Below are 18,041 nucleotides of genomic sequence, written 5' to 3' on the forward strand. Positions count from 1 at the left end.
AGGTTCTCTACCGACTCAGGGGACTCCCTATGCAAAAAGACAGGACTTTGTAAATGACCTGAAGTAAAAAGACCTCAACAACAGCCTGACAAAATCTAAATTTTATTCTATAAGGGACGCAACGTTGAGTGTAGTTAACAGTCAGTTAAAAGAATAAAAAGGGGAAAGGAGGACCCCTGCCTCCACAGAGCTTAGAGCAGGGGGTCTTCAAACCAAGGGCTGGGATTCCTAGCTGGATTGCAGAGCACTACCTGCTGGGACATGAGTCCCGACTGAGCTGCTATTGACAAATAATGTTCTGAGAGAGAGTGCATCAGTTAGTGCAAATGTGCCAATGGTCGACTCGGCAAAATGCATTTAAGGCTTTAGCTTGAAGCTCAGTCACTTTAACCTGTCTATTCTAGGGCTGATTCCAGATGGCCCTCTGCAATCCAAAATGTTGCGCGTTGTCGCGCGTCATCACGCGGAAAACGCGAAATATCGCGTTTTCTCGCACGAGTTTTGCGCGAGGTCACGCAAAACTCGCGCGAGAAAACGCGATATTTCGCGTTTTCCGTGCGATGACGCGCGACAACGCACAACGTTTCGGATTGCAGAGGGCCGTCTGGAATCGGCCTAGGACACCAGAAACAATCTGATATAAGCGACCTGTGTTAACCAATCATTACAGACAGACAGCAGGCTGCAGTGGTTAGAGAGTCAGATCGTGGGGAGACCCACGATCAAATCCGTGCTCTTCCTCGGAAGCTTGCCTGATGACCTTGGACCAGTCACACACACTCAACCTATCCTATCTCACAGGGTTGTTGTTGTAAAAATAAAATGGATGAGGAGAAAATGTAAGCGTCTTTGGATCCCCACTGAGCAGAAAGGCAGGGTATAAATAAGATAAATTCTGTATTAAGTATCTACTTTATTGCTCTCCAAATATAACGGGCTTAAGACCTAGGACTTAATTTTTCAGCCTAAATAAACATACTTGTCTTTTTCTTTTCCTCCACCAAATATTGGATGCAGCAAGACTCCACCAGTCTTCAGTTCATACACCACTATTTTGTCTAGTTCCTGAAATGTAAAATATATAAATACTGTGAATGAATATCTTATTCTAAAAAGACCAGTTCAGCTGTGTGCAAAGTCTTTGCTAGCAGCAAAGTAGGCAACTCCAGGTATGTGAGCATCAAAAGCAAGAGAGTTTCTCTCATCAGGTACAGTGACAAGGACTCGTGTGGATGCCTCCCATACTGCTCTTCGGATTCTTTTGACCCCTGAAAAGATTATTTCTGGGATCACAGAACCTGTATAGATCAAGAGCCATGTGGATTTGGGTGTGTGTGTGTGTGTGTGTGTGTGTGTGTGTAGGGGAGAGGGACTGAAATCACACCTTGTGTCACTGAATAGGTTGAATTGCTGCTGAAGAAATGATGGACAGAGATGTTCCCTGGGAGTGGGAAGAATACAGCATAGTATTCCAAAGAAAACATACGAGGTTGTTTAAGGAAAAAAAGCAGATGGGATGCAGGGCTACAAAATGAAATCAAGATAATTTAAAAGCTATTTATTTTAATGGCAAAATATACCACTTATTATTGATACACTATAAAGACCAAGAAAAAGAACCAGATGGTTTGGACTAATTAAAAAATCATGTATTGGATGGAAGGATGTAGAGCCTCCCCCAAGAGGCCTAGTTCTACCGTGGTAATGAATTAGCATTTTGACCGTGCCACTTAAAACTCTTCAGATGTTCTTCCTTGGATGGGGGAACTCTGCACTTAGAAAACTGGTATGTACGTGAATTAAAGCCAGTCTAAATTTGGGGGCCTATTTATTTGTAATTTTGAGTCCTGAAGCATAAAAGAACTTTTTTTTTATGCTGGTTGCTGACACGCACACGCAAAAACCCAATTACTGGTAAGATAATTATTTCTCCATTCTCTCTCCATCACTGAGGCAGTGATACAATAGCAATGACTAAATATAAAGCCAACATACATGCCATATACTCTGCCATATGCATGCATACACATACATTTGTGAGCATGAACTGCACAATCTGGTTGCAGTACTTAGATGCTTCTCGGGTCCATTCAACTGCAGAAGCTACCAAAGTAGACACTTAAGAACTGGTTAGATTCAGAATACCAATTGTTTCCCACAAAGTAGTGGAAACTGTAAGGAGGATGGTAGCCTAAGGAAATCTGCCATGTGACTGTCTCCAAAGCCCATTATGCTTTAAACAAGCTTAAACAAATATTTCTTGATGCAAGACCACATTGCACCCATTTTGCAAACCAAGGCAAGAAGTTATGGGTTATTAACACACAGCCTGAGGTTGAAGAACCAGGTTATCTAATCCCTACAGAGGTAGTAGACAATCCAATATGACAAAATGTTACCTTAAAGAGATAACTAGATAACGGTATAACTCAAAGCAACTTCATTGTGAAGGTGGACCTCTCTGCCTGACTACTCTGATGTCACCTTTTTAAATGTCTCCATAATGGTGCCAAGTGCTTCCAGACCTTGGTCAATCTTCTAGAACAATTTCTTTTTAAAATGTGCAAGTTACACTGATAATTTCATTCACTTTAATCTATCAAGACCACAAAGCACACAGCTTGTTCTCAAAGAGCCACCTGCATGGATGTATTACCTCCTTGATCCAATGTCGATACTCATTTACGCCAAAGGTTTTCTTCATCCAAAGGCCATAAATATAACCAGAGATTCCTTTCAACACCCACTCATCTGACCTGAAAGCAAAGAAATAAAGCTCCATTCCTCTTGATTTACACAGTAGTGTGAATGCTGAAAAGTGCAGCTCCTGCTTTATGCTTTCATAGTGCAAGTATCTTAGCAGCTGACACACTAGCACATCTAACGAAAGAAGTCTGACAAACTATGAATGGAGTGTTTGTGTCTGTCTGTCTGTCTGTCTGTCTGTCTGTGTGTCCTGGCCACAAGACATCGAGCTACCAAAAAACCAAATGACTTTGCCTCCAAAGCTAAAACATTAGATTTTGCATTAGGTGCTATTGAAAAGTTTCCTGTGTTCAGGACAGGAGTTGCCATAACATTTTTGGGATTCATTTTGAAATTCTGGCAGTTCAACAGTTTAAAATGTTATCAGGGATAAATCATCCTAAATGTCTAAACAGCAATTGCAGGTAGTTGCACTGGTTCAAAATGAAATCCAAACACAAATGCCATATAATACTTTATATTCAGACTGACCAAAACACAAAACAGGCTGCAAGCTTTTGAGTTCTCTTTATTGGGCTGCACAAACAAACAAACAAAAAGGAGGTGGGAAAGAAAAAGTTTCAGATCAAATGCTTTAAGACAAAGGGCTGAACCCCCCTCCCTTCTGTATTTTTTACATCTAGCCTGATGAAGAGATCTGGAGAATCTGAAAACTTTTCAAGGTTATTTTGAATAATAAGAACCTTTTATTAACAAAATGTACTTAGCAGCATTTCTTTTTAAACATCTAAATAATTATGTCATATTTAAATTATGTCATTTAAGAGCTTGCAGGTTATCATATCGTACATTTTAAAAAATGCAACACAATCCAGTGCTTCTTGATCTGATAGCTAGGAGAAAATGTCGATCCTACAATAGGTGCTATAATGCAAATGCTTTGCAGACTGTGAGTGTGGGAGGGTGCAACATGCTGGGGGGGGGGAGGGTCGCTTATCCCACGTCCCTGCCTGACTGCTTGGAAGGATAATCAGACCCAGAGGGGCAGGGCAAGCTTCCCTTTAGTCCACAGTTTCCCCCATAACAATTCTCCCTTTAGGGAACAGGCTTACCTCTCGGGGAAAGTCCCCTCACTTTCTATGGCTCAGCTCCCTTCCTCCACTTCCCCTTTCCCTCGTCCACTCCAGGCTTCTCAGGGTGGCAGCCCTTAAGGAATAGTCCAGGGGCTGGACCTACCCTCCATTTGCAAGTCTCCCACCCTCTCTCCCCGCCCATGCTACAACCTCAGGGGAATTCCCTCCCCTTGCAGCTGTGAAGACGCTGACTGAAGCCCGGCCACAATCAGACTATAGGGCTTCTGTGGTGACCTGTGTGGGGAATCCACGGTCTTGAGCAGCTTTTCCCCTGGTAAGGACTTCCATTGCTCTCTCCCTTGACCTCCTTACCCAGCTGCCCTATCACACATACCCATAAACAAAATACTTCTTGCAGAATGTTATATATTAATCTGTACTCACCAAGACATTCTGGATATGAAACAACCAAAGAACTGCTGGGCTAGGGCTTGAGCCAAACATCTCCTGGTCAGTGGGGTCTCGTCTATTATCATTGCACTGTGCAAAAGGTTTGTGCTAAAGAATTTTTAAAACACATACATAGATTACTGTAATGTATAAAATAAAAAACCACTTTTACTCTGCTGTTAAAACAATTAACAAAAATGTAACATTTTAGGAATCTTAGACCTCCATATACAGTCATGTTTTTGAAAAGCTAAACTTTCAAAAGTACAAGGTTTAAAATTTGTAATCAGTATTTGCCCATGAAATGGTGTAAATGGCACCAATGTGTTTTGTGTGCAGAAGCTTCGGGGAGGATTTCTTTTCCTCCAAAGGAATAGGAGGTGTTACATATTCCTAAGAATGTTAAGGCAGCTTGCTTTTAAATTTAATTAATCTCAAATAACTTTTCCCAAGTGCTTTTGCGTACTTTTCGTCTATGAAAAGTGAAATTAAAAGAAGGCTGTGCAAATGAGAGAGCTCTCTGGCTTGCATGAGGTCAAGTTATGTGAATACACATTCATCCTCTGCCTCCCCCCACCTTTTATCCAGCAGACTTCTGCACGGCATTACAGGCTGCTTCTGAAGATGCACTGAGTTCCAAGTGTGTCGGTCGGGGCATTGTTTCTGGGTCAGAGCTCCATCCTAACCTTACCAATCCTCTTGGGATTATAGTCATATAAAACTGGTCTCATTTATGAAGGCAGCTTTTTAATCAGAGATTGCATGGGAAAACTTATAAGAGGAGTTAGTGGTGCCTTCCCCAGCCAGCTTGTTTGTCATTTATTTATTTGTTTTTATGAAAATACTGATCAAGTATTATGGGTTAGGGTCCTTGTGAACAAAATGTGCCAGAGTACATGGGTCTGCAAGGAATAGAAGGAACTGGGTATAATCACATCCACCCCACTTACAGCTGGCAGCCTGCGCCAGGGAGGGAAGAGATGATTTCTCCCATTCTCCTTCCTTATTGCAGCCCCTTGTACTATAGTACATTTTCTTTATGGGCATCAAAAGGATTTTCAGAACAAAGAGCACCCTGCTAAAATAAAGAGAAAACGGAAACAGATCCCTGCCACCAACTCCTTCCATGCGCTTTTCTGCTGGACCCAACCTGTAATACTTGTCCAGTTTGCTGCTAAATAAAGATGAGCTGTAAAATGTATATGGAATTTTTAGGATCTATACACTGTTTCTGCTCACGCTCCTGTTTGTCCATTGTGGGGGTGGTTTTTCACTGGGGAGCATGTTCCTATGGCAATAAGCCCTTCTGAGCTCACTGAAAGACACTGGCTGTGGCCTGAGCTTAGTGCCAGAGGCATGCATTCCACAAACGATGAAAGGAATGCAAGCAGAAACAAGGTATAGCATCCAGGCCTTCCCTTTTAAGTAAACTAGTTTTTACATACAAAAGTTCCAAATACCAACCTAAATATGCTCATGGAAGCATAAGCAGCGACTTCAACATATGCCTCATCTACAAAAACTGTTTTGAAACAGGAGTAAGGGTAACGGCAGGTAAGTATCTCTTCATAGAATTCAAAGACTTCATGGAGATAGGAAGTTGTATGTTTGAGCAGTGGGAGAAGCTGAGGTAAGCAAAAATGAGTCACCTACAATGAAAAGGAAACGTATCTAAGTAAGCTGGCATCTCTCAACGCTTTAACATTGGAAATCTTGAATCTCATTGAGCTGTGCCCAGGTTTGTCTAAACCATTTTTCTGCAATCCAGTTCAAGTCCCCTTCTGAGAAAATAGGCAAGATGTAAATATTGTAATAAAAATGTAAAGAAATTCTGTCTAAGGGACATATCAAGAAAAGCAGTTTAGTTTCTGATTTCACAATCACTGGGGCAGTTGACCCAGTTGGAAACCATAACGGGCTCTTAAAATTAAGGGCACCACTTGCTTATAATTAACATCAACCATGTTTCCTAAAAGGAAGAGAGGGATCGACTCTTGGGAAATGATCTACCTGGATTCAGCAGAAAAACCACCAAAAAAAACCCTCTTATTTCAATGTCTTCCTCCTATGACAGCATTCAATGAGCAGGTTCAAAGAACTGGCAGAACATTTTCCATAATTAAATATGGAATGATACATAACAGAACAAAACAAACAGGCTACCTGCACCAAGCTCCAGGCTAGGGTAAAATGAAGTTCTAAAATAAGGTATCGATAGACATAATCACAGAGTTTGAATGTAAATCTTTATTTCAACTTCAGTGACTTCTAGACCTCTTTGTTGGTTTCTTTTGTCAGTTACCATATCTCTAGAAGTACCAGTTTTACTTAAACTTGCAGTAAACTGCAAAGACATACAGTAGCTGCTCAAAAGTAAGGCACCTATGCCAAGACTGTCTATACATTTTCATCCTGTCTTTCCACCCAGGTGCTCAGCACAGCATACATGGGTTTTCCCCATGCCTTACTTGGTCTTTACAATAACTCAGTGAGGTAAGTTAGGCTGAGTGTGTATGACTGGCCCAGATTCATTCACTGAGCTTTATGGCAGAGTGGGGATTTGAGCCTGGGTCTCCTACGTCCTACTCCAATATTCTCATAACTGTATCACAGAAGCCTAATATTTCATTCCCTTTCTTTGGGAGAATCATCTTTCCCATATTTTTGAAAGACGGTAGAGGTCTGGTTACACTGCAGCCTGAGGCTACTCAATGTAATGTAGATAGCTACCGCCCCATACATTCAACAGTGTTTTTACATTGTTACTGGTTATCAAACTGAACACACACAGAAAACCAAATCAAATCAATAATCCTACAAAACGCACGCTAAACCTAGTTACCATGTAGTGTATTGCAACTTATAAAAACCTTTACGACCTCTTTAAAATTCGTATGACTAATGTAACGATATCCATATAATCCCAACTGTACTCCACCCAGAAGCACCAGAATAAACAAAGTGAAAAGCACTACCTCATGCATGTATGGGTCAACGAGGATTTCAAATGGTCCTATAGCCAAAGAGATATTAGGGGCTGCAGTTGGAATCGTCAGCATATAGTGAAAGGTCTTTTTTCTCATATCGTGAGTGTACACTGTTTCTACCAGATCTCCATTTGAGACAGCCACCATTGTCGCATCAACTGTATACTCCAGTTTCCATGTGCACAGTTCAGAATATGAATCAACACAAGGAAACCAAAACCTAGAGAGAAAATCAGAACATCAGTCACAATGACCTTTCTAACTCTAGACTATACTACTAAATTTTGTGGTACTTTAGCCCTTGATGTTACCTTACCTAGCCCTTGATGTATATTAAAGTGTGCTCATTCTGTCAGCAAGAAAGGCAAAGGCTAGGTGTAACTTACCGAGCCCCCACCCCCGAGCTTTGCCACAAGCAAAACCACATGCTATTCCATGCCCAAACACAAAACCTGGCCAAAACAGGATTTACTCAACAGCAAAGGCTTAACACATTCTCAACAGGATGCAGCTCTACAGTACTGAAAGAGCTGCTTTAGGATCTCTGGAAAATTTCCATCTTATGGAAAAGAGAACACTTTGGATTCTATCCCTTAGTAACGTCAGTCATAAGGTATGGCAGAAAAAAGAGTTAACCCATCTGTGAGAATAAATGGATGTCAAAAAACATGTGCACATTGGGTTGGGGCAAATCATCATGTACTGGTAGGAGGCATCTTAGCCCATCTTAAACCAACTACTCAACTGCTACTTAAGCGAAGAGATACCAGTGCTACTATTGCTTATTAAATCAGGCACATCTCAGTCTCGGGGGAGGGGGGAGTACTTTTAAAATATACACATGGAAACTAAAAGTCTCTTTGTCTGTTTTAAAACAATGCTTTAACCAATAAACCACATGTATTCTCTCCCAAAGCCTGAAAGAGGTCAGAAGTTTTATTTATTCCAAGTGTAAAGTGAAAATCATGTAAGCCTAGCCAAAACCCACTCATGATTGTCATTTAAAATCAATCTAATCAATCTTGAAACAATCAACTATACAGAGATCAGCAGATCTGCATATGACATAGTCCCTTATCTTACATTAGTTCTGAAAGATAAAATACAAATTTAAGAATCTTGCCAAAGCACTTTCTGAAAAATTAAATAATCCCATACCTGAGAGAACCAGGGAGTCTTTGGGGTTATTCAGGGAGCTATATCTAATACAGGCTCAATGACATGAAACCCACATGATCATACCAAAAGCCACCGATTTGTCACTTCCAATGGCATGCCATGAGTTTGTCTCTGAGCTATAGCAGACCTTTCTCATAGAATAAATGTAACAAACTTTGTTCTTGTTAAGAACACACTCTTGAGATTAGTCTGGGCATCCCTCCGACTGGTGTTTTATTCTATTTGAAGACGTGCAGCAAGAACTGAGCAGAGAAAAACATGTCTTACAAACATGAAAACTAAAGCAACTGGATTAGGCCTGTTCCTTGGCTCAACTAATATCTATTTCAGAATAGGGTCTGTAACACCATGCTGTTTCTTCACACCCATGATCTCTTTACTTCTTCTTTCCTGCAGTGGTTGACCAGATGCTCTGGGAGGGACAAATATGCTTTACTGAGCCCAATGACTTCCTTCTGCTTAGTGAATCTCTCTCTGCAACAGAGGCAGATTCTCATTCAATGGAAGAGAGCACCTTTGAAGCCCCGAGCTCCTATTAGTGGGGAAAGGCAGCGTAGAACATTTTAAAATGAAAATAAAACCAATCCCCTGAGGCCCACAGATCTGAATACCTCTGAACTTCATCGCTGAGAAGAGCTTATCTAGGTTTCCCACATCAAAAAATAACACTTCACCACTGGCTCTTCTTGACACACGAGAGAGGTACAATCTCCATACAGGACAGTACACACAGGTTTATTCCTACCCTTATATAGGCACAATGTCATGTCTGACGTGGTTCTAAGATGTAACTGAGAACACAACAGAATTAAATCTCAAACTGTCACAGCAGCTGCTCTTAGTAAAAGCACAGTTTTAAGGAGAATCAAGGAGGAATTGCGAAGGCAAAACTGTACAACTCTCACCTTGTAGAATTTTGATATCCACAAGAGAAGACATGGGCCCCTCTTTCAGCCAAACTGCCTTCCACATTGGGTACCACAAAATGAAGACCTCCTTTTGGCTGATCCAGAGAAAAATTTATATGTACTTTTAGGGCTTTTAACTCTGTAGCGATAAAACAGCAACAACATGTTGACGCTCATATTTATTTAGTTATATGCTTACTTCATTTATATTCTCCGAGATTCACTTAGCGGAAGAGTTTTCTAGTGGTCATCTATCGATTGCCTTTAATATTCAGCCTTGCAAAGGCATCCATATTAACAACTGGGGGGTGGGTAGATGCAACTGTTTGTGAACCTCGGTTTTTTTAATAAAACCTATGACTCCCAAGTGAAATAGTAATTTTCTATAATGAGTTTGTTTGAAATCATCTATTCCAAATGGTTTCTCGTGATACAGCTTTTCCTACAGACGGAGAGTAGTCTGAGATTCTCAAAATACCTCTTCATTGGTACGGCAGTGTCAACCCACTGTCAAACCACTCACTGCCCATTATAAAAAGATTCTGGATTGGGAGCAGGTCTGTAGGGCCTTCACTTTAGGAATCAATAGGGCATCTACAACTTACCATCAACTTGCTTCCACAGCTCTGATGGCACCTTAATACACAGCTCTCCATTTCCTGCATCTGGGTCCACAGCACTGACCGCGGCAGCATAAGCATTGGAAAAGTAGTTGAGGTTTCTCCTGGAACAAGACAGCCAAATGGTCTTTTCAAACTCAAATTCAGGCTGGGGTTCTGGGAAGTTTTCAAATGAAGTTGTTACCAAGCTGGAGAAGAGTTTTCAGTAAAACACAGTTTAAAACAGCCTCAACCAGTAATCAGTAAAATCACGCGCTCTATAGCAACAAAGCTAAGAAACCGGAAAAGCCCACTCGATAGTCATAGATCTTCTGAAAGAGGAAGGTTCTGCATCCCCTTGGAAAAACTTCAGTACTCAGTGGGAAGATTCTTGCAAGACTGCCCTGAGCCTGCCTGTGCAGGGAGGGCAGAATAAAAATCGGGGGGGGGGGGGGGAGTTATGGAATACCAGCAGCAAAGACCTAGCCTCTAACAGCACATGAAGTCTGTCCACTGTATAAAAATATGGTGTGATACAGAGCTAGTATGTGTATTGGCTAGAGTGATGGAGTAGGGTCTGGGTGACTCCGTTCAATTCCTCACTCTGCCATGGAAGCTCGCTGGGTGACCATGAGCAAATCACAGTCTCAGCTTAGCCTACCTCACAGGGTTGTTGTGAGAATGGAGATGAGGAAGAGAATGATATGAGTAGCTTTGGGTCCCCAACTGAGGAGAAAGGTGGGATATAAATTAAGTAACTAATTTGGCTTATAGGGAGAGAGGTGATCTCTGACAGATGTTTGGGTTCTAGGTTACCGCTGGATCTGGAACTAGCAGATAGAACTGATCCAGGATCCAACTGGTGGCCAGTGCATTGATTGCAGTATACATGGAATACATTCTCACCTCCCCCATATCTGATAAAATGGTAATTGCTGAATGGCTATATTACTGAATGGCCCTTATGACTGAAGCCACTTGTATTATGATGGTGGTATTTTCCACTTGGACTTAAAAAACGTATTTGGGATGTGTATAAACAGCTGTAATTTTTTTTGTACATTACATTTCAGACCACAAGTGGATGGAAATTCAAAGCATCAACCCTTCTATACCTAACCATAGCAAATACTGTTCCTTAAGCCACTAAATGTTTCTGCATCCTGTTTCACTCTAATGATGGTGATTTCACAGTCAATTGATTTCCTTGGCTGGATGGCTTTATACAATACCTCTAACATTCTTTTAAAGAATGATCTAATGAAGAACAGAGAATACTTTTGATTCCTATTAGATTGTGAACTAGTTCTGTTAAAAATACCAACAAAACATGCAGCAGTCTGTCTCCTTCCACTCATGAAAAAGATACAAAAGCTAGTAAGTAAATGCAGTGTCACTGTATATGTTTTATCAAAGTCATTGTTCGGCACTGCAAGCTAAAAAAGAGTTGAGCCAAATTTAAAACATCATAAAAATCCAACATGATCTCATTTCAAAAACTTTCTATCTGCTTCCCATTCCCTACCCAATACAGACTGAGTGAGCTTCATTGTAGATGATGTCTTAAATCTGTCTCAGAAAGTCCCACGGCTTTATACCAAAGCTACACTGATTTATACAAGGGCAGTCCCTGAGGTTATAGACACCCCAAACCTAAAGCACACCCTGCGTCACTTAAGGGAAGTGTTCTGGGGCGTATGATGAGGACAGATGCTAGTGGGCTTTTGATCATTCTAAGGGATGAGCCACACAAAGGGTGACTTGCACATGTGAATAACTAATCCTAGAGCAAACACCACAGGAGTAATCACCTTGCATCTCCTCAAACACGATGATTTTCAGAGGAGTCGATTCATATATTTCATTAAGAGCCACCAACAAAATATTCAAGTAATGACAGTTGGTGATAATTATTTTTGTATGAACAAGTTGGCTGCCTAAACTGCCTGAGTCTGAAAGCGTGAAGTGTTCAACACTACCTAAATTACAGCAATACCAAGAGAGTTCCCACTAAACATACATTTATTTAGAAAATTTACAAGCTACCTTTCCAGAGACCTGTTCAATATATCACATCAGAATTGCCACATTAGCTTTACCATGTTCAGTTGTAATCTTGTAATCTTGTAAGCTACTGTAAACATCTTCTTGTAACCATCATGCAAACTTGGTACACAAGTTAAAATGATCAACAAGGTATTTAGCAAAAAGTTTGTGATGGAGTCTAGAAGAAAAAAGACCTAAGCAATTTAGAGTTCAAGGTGTATGGAATACAGGAATAGACTCCAGAGATCAGTATCCCCAGTAACCAAACTCCTCAAGCAGATGTGCTGTTATGTTCCTTTCTACTTCTAAATACTCTTCAAAGGCAGCCCAAGAAAGAGCATTTTACAGCCTGGAGATTTCACTGACAATTAATTACAAATACTAATGTTGAAAGGTCTCAGCTGCCTCACTCTTGACATGCAATTCACAGACCAAGGCAGGCTCAGCAAAGGATCTGAGGGCCATGAACTTGCAACATCAAGAAAAGCTGAGCATTTTTAGAGAGAGAGAAAGCACATTCCAGTCTTGTCCCCATCACTCAGACATTCTCAGTTCAAAGGCTGGTCTATCTGTCTTGTCTGTACAGTTTCAAGCGGCTCCAGTCTAGGGTTCCCAGGTGCCTGCTAGTGGAAGGTAATCTCTCAGGCATTCCTGACTCCGCCCACTGAACGCTGGAGATCAGCGGCAGGAGGCAGGTCTGTGAAGATTCCCCACCATCAGCAGGCAGGCTGGGGAAATGTGCAGGCTCCTGCACCGGCTGATGAGATCACTTCCAGCTCAACCAGAAGCAACAGCTTTGTGCCAGGGCCAGAATCGGCTCAAAACACAGTGAAAACACTTAGGTTTTTTGAATTGGCCCTAGCACAAAGAAGTTGCTTCTGGCTGCAGTGGAAGTGAAGTGGGGAGAGAACACAAACTTCACATGTAAATGGAAGGGATGCCAGGTTCCCCTATACTCCCAGCGGCGTTCCCCCACCTTTCCTCCCTTGCTGGCCAAGTGAGTAGAGGCAGGGGGCAGAAGATGGGAGTGGGGGATCCTCCGACCCCAGTGGGGGAATGGCATCCCTAATACATGGTCTTAGGGACAATACTTGTCTCCAGTGAAAGGGATGTCAAGAGAGCACTGTCGGAGAATTTGGAGAACTCTTGCCTTTCCATGTAGACGTAAAGTAGATGGACTCACTGAATTCAGAGGTCTGACTACGGCATTTTTTTCATGGACACTGAAGTTAAACAGAGAAATCTCTCGTAGCATCAATGGGACCCAATGTTCCCTTTCGGATCACTGAGCAGAAGTCAATCGAGGCCACAATCACATTCTCAGTACCACGCATATAATAGCAAGGTGGCCTGGATCCAGAACAGCAACAGAATTCAATTATTTTTGGAGCTGTGCACTGATTCCCAACCCCCGCCCAAATTTCCCTAACATTTTATTAGCGGCAGAACTGCTACATTCTAGGTTCCATAAACTTGATTTAGTCACTTGGAAGCTGCTGGCATTTGATTTGTCAAAACTGAAGCGCTCAATTAAACATTGCTAGACGTATACTGTTTTGTTATATTGTACCAGTCTCAGAGATACAGCCTATTCCCGTAAATAATCAAATCCACAAAATTCCAGTAAGTGTGGTCAATAAGTACACTTAATTCTTTCCAGAATTAGGCTCACAGCTCAGCAAAAATCAACCATCTGTTAAGCACTTTTATTTTGTCTCTTAGCCCTAATGCTGCTTTCATATTTAAATCCTTTAGTGATTATATCAATGAAGTTAATAAAATAAACAATGTCACATAATTGGCAAACAGAAATTTAAAAAATAACACTTCAATGTTAGCTTCAGGGATACCTGTTTCAAAGTACTTTAAAGTAAATCTGATACAGGAATTTTATGCCTGTGATTGTTACCAAGGGACAGCTTTTTCTGAATGTCTCTGTTTAGAGGGAACTTGTGGTTAGATACTAAATACCAGTGGATTCACAGACAGGAATAAACCACAATTTATGGAATGAAAGCTAGACTCCTTAAAAGGGAAGCTACTGTTCCACAGAAACCATTCTTTATTTTGTTCTTTTTCACTCATGTGGATTGGTACAGTTTAAACTATGTGACGCTATAAGAGGAACCTATTTAGAGTACCAATATGATAAATGAGATGCTTTACGGCTGTGTTTGCCCTCTTTACATGGAACATAAATGGTTGTATTGGTAGAATCCTCACCTGGACTTGTATCCCTCTGCCATATATACATTTATTTTAAACTCTAATAAAGACCTTTGTGACCCTCTGGCTTGGATGACATATTTCCAGACATATTTTTGAAGAAATAATGTGATATTGGACTATTACCATCAAACATAATGCTTTGTTCATACTTGTTATTCACGGATTACTATTTTTGAGTTGACTCTGAGTTTTATTCTGTAACCTGTAAATTTAACCATAAATTTTAACCAAAATTTAACCGAAGCGGGAAAACATTCCGGATTAACCCGAATCCTGAAGTGGCAAGCTGCTTCAGGATTCGGGTATTTAAACCGCTTTGGTATGCTCTGTAAAGATTCGCCACTTGCAAGTGGTGCGGGGGAGCGCTTTAAGTTTGCGCCCTTGCAAGCTTTTCAGTATCTTCAGTCTACATGCACTATGTTGTTTTAAACCTAGCTGTAAATATTCTAATGATGTTAAAGGATAAGCTGCTGACAGAGTTGTCCCTAGCCTAACTGTGACAGAGAGTGGGCCTGCGCTCCTTAAGCACACAAGCGTATACTTTGCCGGATCAGCCCAGTTGTCCATCTATTCCAGTATCCTGTTTCAGACAGCAACCAACGTCTTCTTCCAAAGCTGCTTCCTAGCTCTGGTAGCCAGAGGTTTACTGCCTTTCTATATGAAAGTTCCCTTTAGTCACTATGGTCAGTAGCCGTTGCTGAACTATCCTCCATGACTCTAATTCTACCACAGCTCTATACAAGAGTCTTACAATAGTGGGAGGTTTTTTTCAAGCCCTTTCCTAATAAACCCCACCACAAGAGTTTGCTGTTTTCAGTGCTGCCACAAACGGAGCTGACACGTTCAACAAGCTATCCACTACAACCTCAAGACCTCTTACAGCTTTGGTCTCAGCCAGTTCAGACTTTAGCAACATATATTTAATGTCAGGCTTTTTTGCTCCTACATTTATCACCTTGTACTTACTGACTCTGAGCTTCATTCACAGTTGTCTGTTCACCCAAATTAAAGAGATTCCCCTGGAGCTCTTCATAACCCACCTTGATTTTTACCTTCCTGAATAGTTTCTCAACTGAGCATTTAGCCATGAGACAGCTCACCCCTATTTCCAAGCCACTTATGAACAAATGTAAACAGCACCAGTCTCAGCACCGATCCTTGTGGACCCCACTGCTCACTTCCCACCATTTTGAGAATTCTCCATTTATTCCTGCTCTCTGCTTCCAGTTGTTCAATGAATGTTTAATCCATAAAAGGCCTTATCCTATAATCCTGTGACCGTGAAGCAATCTACCTAAATAAACATTCTTTTTTGCTGTTAATAATTTTTATCCAACTTGGAGCTAAATGCAACTTCCAATTAAGAACATCTATGCTTAGGAAATCAGAATGACTCTTGGGAAAATTAAAGGCTCAAATAGACTGCACAATCATCTTTCACTCCATCCCCTTTATAAGGCAATATTGTTGTGCTTCTTGTTATGGGTGCGTGATCTGGCATTTATATACCAGTCAATGAGCTGGATTTATGCCCATCTGGCTATGCTGGCAGAGGTCCATCAGTGGCTATTAGCCACAAGGTATAGATGGAACTCTGTCTAGGGCAGTGATGCTCTGTATTCTTGGTGTTTTGGGGGGGGGCAATCAGTGGGAGGGCTTCTAGTGTCCCTTCTCCACTGGCAGACCTCCTGATGACAACTGGTTTTCTTGGCCACTGTGAGACACAGAGTGTTGGACTGGATGGGCCACTGGCCTGATCCAACATGGCTTCTTTTATGTTCTTAATAGAGGATGCCAGATCAGATCTGAGAAGGTGGATACCAATGGGATGGATTAAACCAAGTTTATTTGGTTTAATCCAGTAAACGCAGCTGCAGATTGGCTTTCTTTTTCTTTCCAGGCCCCGGGGGGGGGGGGAGAGACCACCTCCCTTGGTCCATGCCCTCATGGCTCCCCATGCTCCCAAATGGTTCCTCTCCCAGCCTCTCTGCCTGCTGCCTCCTATTCCCCGTTGACCTCACAGCTCACACCATTCTCTGAGTCCTGCCATGGACTAGCAGAACCTCCCTCGGCACTTTGTGCCCCTTTGCTCTGCTGCCCTCTCACTCACTGCTGCTCCACCTCCTGCCCTACTTTCCTCCAGGAGGGGAGGGTCATGGATTCCCATCCCTCCTCCACCCACACCAGAGCTCCAAAAGAGCTGTTCAAGCTGCCACTGACTCTTGTAATGTGCTCAATGTGGGGCCATCCACAATTTAGAAACTTCAACTGTTACAGAATGCAGGGGCTCACTTTAGATGGTATTTGGCAACACAAGCAGGCAAAATGGGTTCTGTGTGAGCTTCAATGTTTATCAGTTCACTTCTGGGTTGAGTTCATAGTGCTGGTATTAACTTTCACGGCCTGGAACCCAAGTATCTGAAAGCTTCTGCACCTCACCACAGATACTGAAGTACCAATTAAGATTGGAACACCAAGCCCCATTGACAGCCCCATCATTACAAAGGGAGGGAACAATGGAGGGAAGAAATGTGGCTTTTCCTGTAATTTCTCCAGTGCTTCAGAACTGCCCCCTGAGTTGGTCCAAAAAGCTACTTCACTTCAGACATTCTGAAATATTTTCAGTTGGCATTCAGTTGATCAGGTTTTGTCAGGTTGATCTAGGGTTTGATTTAATGTGTGTTTTAAATATTTTCAAATACCACACAGCAAAGGTCATATTTAATGCTCTTTTTTCATTCTGAATTATAGTAATCAATACTGATGAATTAGAGATACACTTGTTTAAGGTTTTGTTCTGGTTAATGCACCCTATAAAAGGCAAAGAAATGTACCCGTAACTCATCAATGAAAAATGATCACAACAGAAATTTGAATTGGTGCATTTATCAATCAACTACTTAAAAACTGGAGCCTGGGGTGAATGTGTGTGTGTCTGAATAATTCATAACCAAGATCAGATGTCAACCACACGGAGCTCTGAGGGGGGAAAAAACCCTTGAAATGTACTAATTAATCTCATATTTGAAAAGTGCACTTGATTTTATGTCATTTATATTCCGATCACAACAAATACTGATAATGATTTCAGAAACTGGAGCTACTAAGAATAAATATACTTACTGTTTTGATTCATTATGACAAACTTCAAGCGTGGGGTCATTATAAATAAAAGCTGCTTCCAAATCATTGACTCTCACTCTGTATATCCTACATTGTTTACTGTTAAGCTTGATTCTATTCAGGTTTGCCACAGTGGGAAATATTGTCAGCTCCACATAACCCTATATGGATTTAAAACCACAATATTAGGCACAGGCATGTTATGGAATGTGTGTGTTTCAAATTCAGAAAAAGCATGCGCCCAAAGTGACTTATTTTTATAAAAGCAAATACCAGCACACAAACACAAACAAAATATTCTGTACTACCCGGAAGTCCTAAACAAACCAAAGGGTGAATTATCCAGTTGGCCTCCTACTGGGTGGGGGAGCATTGAGCTGCTCTCCTGAGCGTACTTTCCATTTAAACAGGTGGCCATCCATACCCCATGGGGTTTGAATGCTCTGGGGTGTGCAATATTGAGCGCTGCATCTTGAATTGTTTTATTGTATTTGTAGTTTTGCTAGATTTTATTCATATTATGGGCGTTTTGTGTGTGTGAATATAATACATTATCCACTCTGAGTCTGCTTGCAGGAAGAGCCAGATACAAATTCAATTGATTCAATAAATATTCTGGCTTTGACTTTTCTTTTAGGAAGTCATTCTAGGAGCTCTCCCTGGTCCAAGTCCAACACACTATCCACTACATACCACACCAATTCTTTTTTGCCATTCTTCTTGCACTATTTATGCTGCTTG

At 41.4% G+C, this 18,041-nt stretch overlaps 1 protein-coding gene across 2 annotated transcripts in view; it reads right to left on the bottom strand.

Moving 5' to 3' along the window:
- Positions 1-18,041, bottom strand: part of TAF2 (TATA-box binding protein associated factor 2) — a 70,830-nt gene that overhangs the window by 47,925 nt on the left and 4,864 nt on the right. The window contains exons 3-10 of one of the 2 annotated variants that reach the window (XM_054985122.1): positions 17,301-17,461; positions 9,909-10,027; positions 9,301-9,442; positions 7,205-7,436; positions 5,694-5,878; positions 4,224-4,337; positions 2,657-2,756; positions 980-1,065 (exon numbers count right to left, since the gene is read on the bottom strand). In XM_054985122.1, coding sequence (XP_054841097.1) covers positions 980-1,065; positions 2,657-2,756; positions 4,224-4,337; positions 5,694-5,878; positions 7,205-7,436; positions 9,301-9,442; positions 9,909-10,027; positions 17,301-17,461 — 1,139 coding nt within the window. Of the gene's footprint in view, positions 1-979; positions 1,066-2,656; positions 2,757-4,223; positions 4,338-5,693; positions 5,879-7,204; positions 7,437-9,300; positions 9,443-9,908; positions 10,080-17,300; positions 17,462-18,041 lie in introns of those variants that run through there. The other variant, XM_054985121.1, reaches the window with a different exon arrangement.

This window comes from Eublepharis macularius, chromosome 7, assembly GCF_028583425.1.
Source record: "Eublepharis macularius isolate TG4126 chromosome 7, MPM_Emac_v1.0, whole genome shotgun sequence".
Lineage (NCBI taxonomy): Eukaryota > Metazoa > Chordata > Lepidosauria > Squamata > Eublepharidae > Eublepharis > Eublepharis macularius.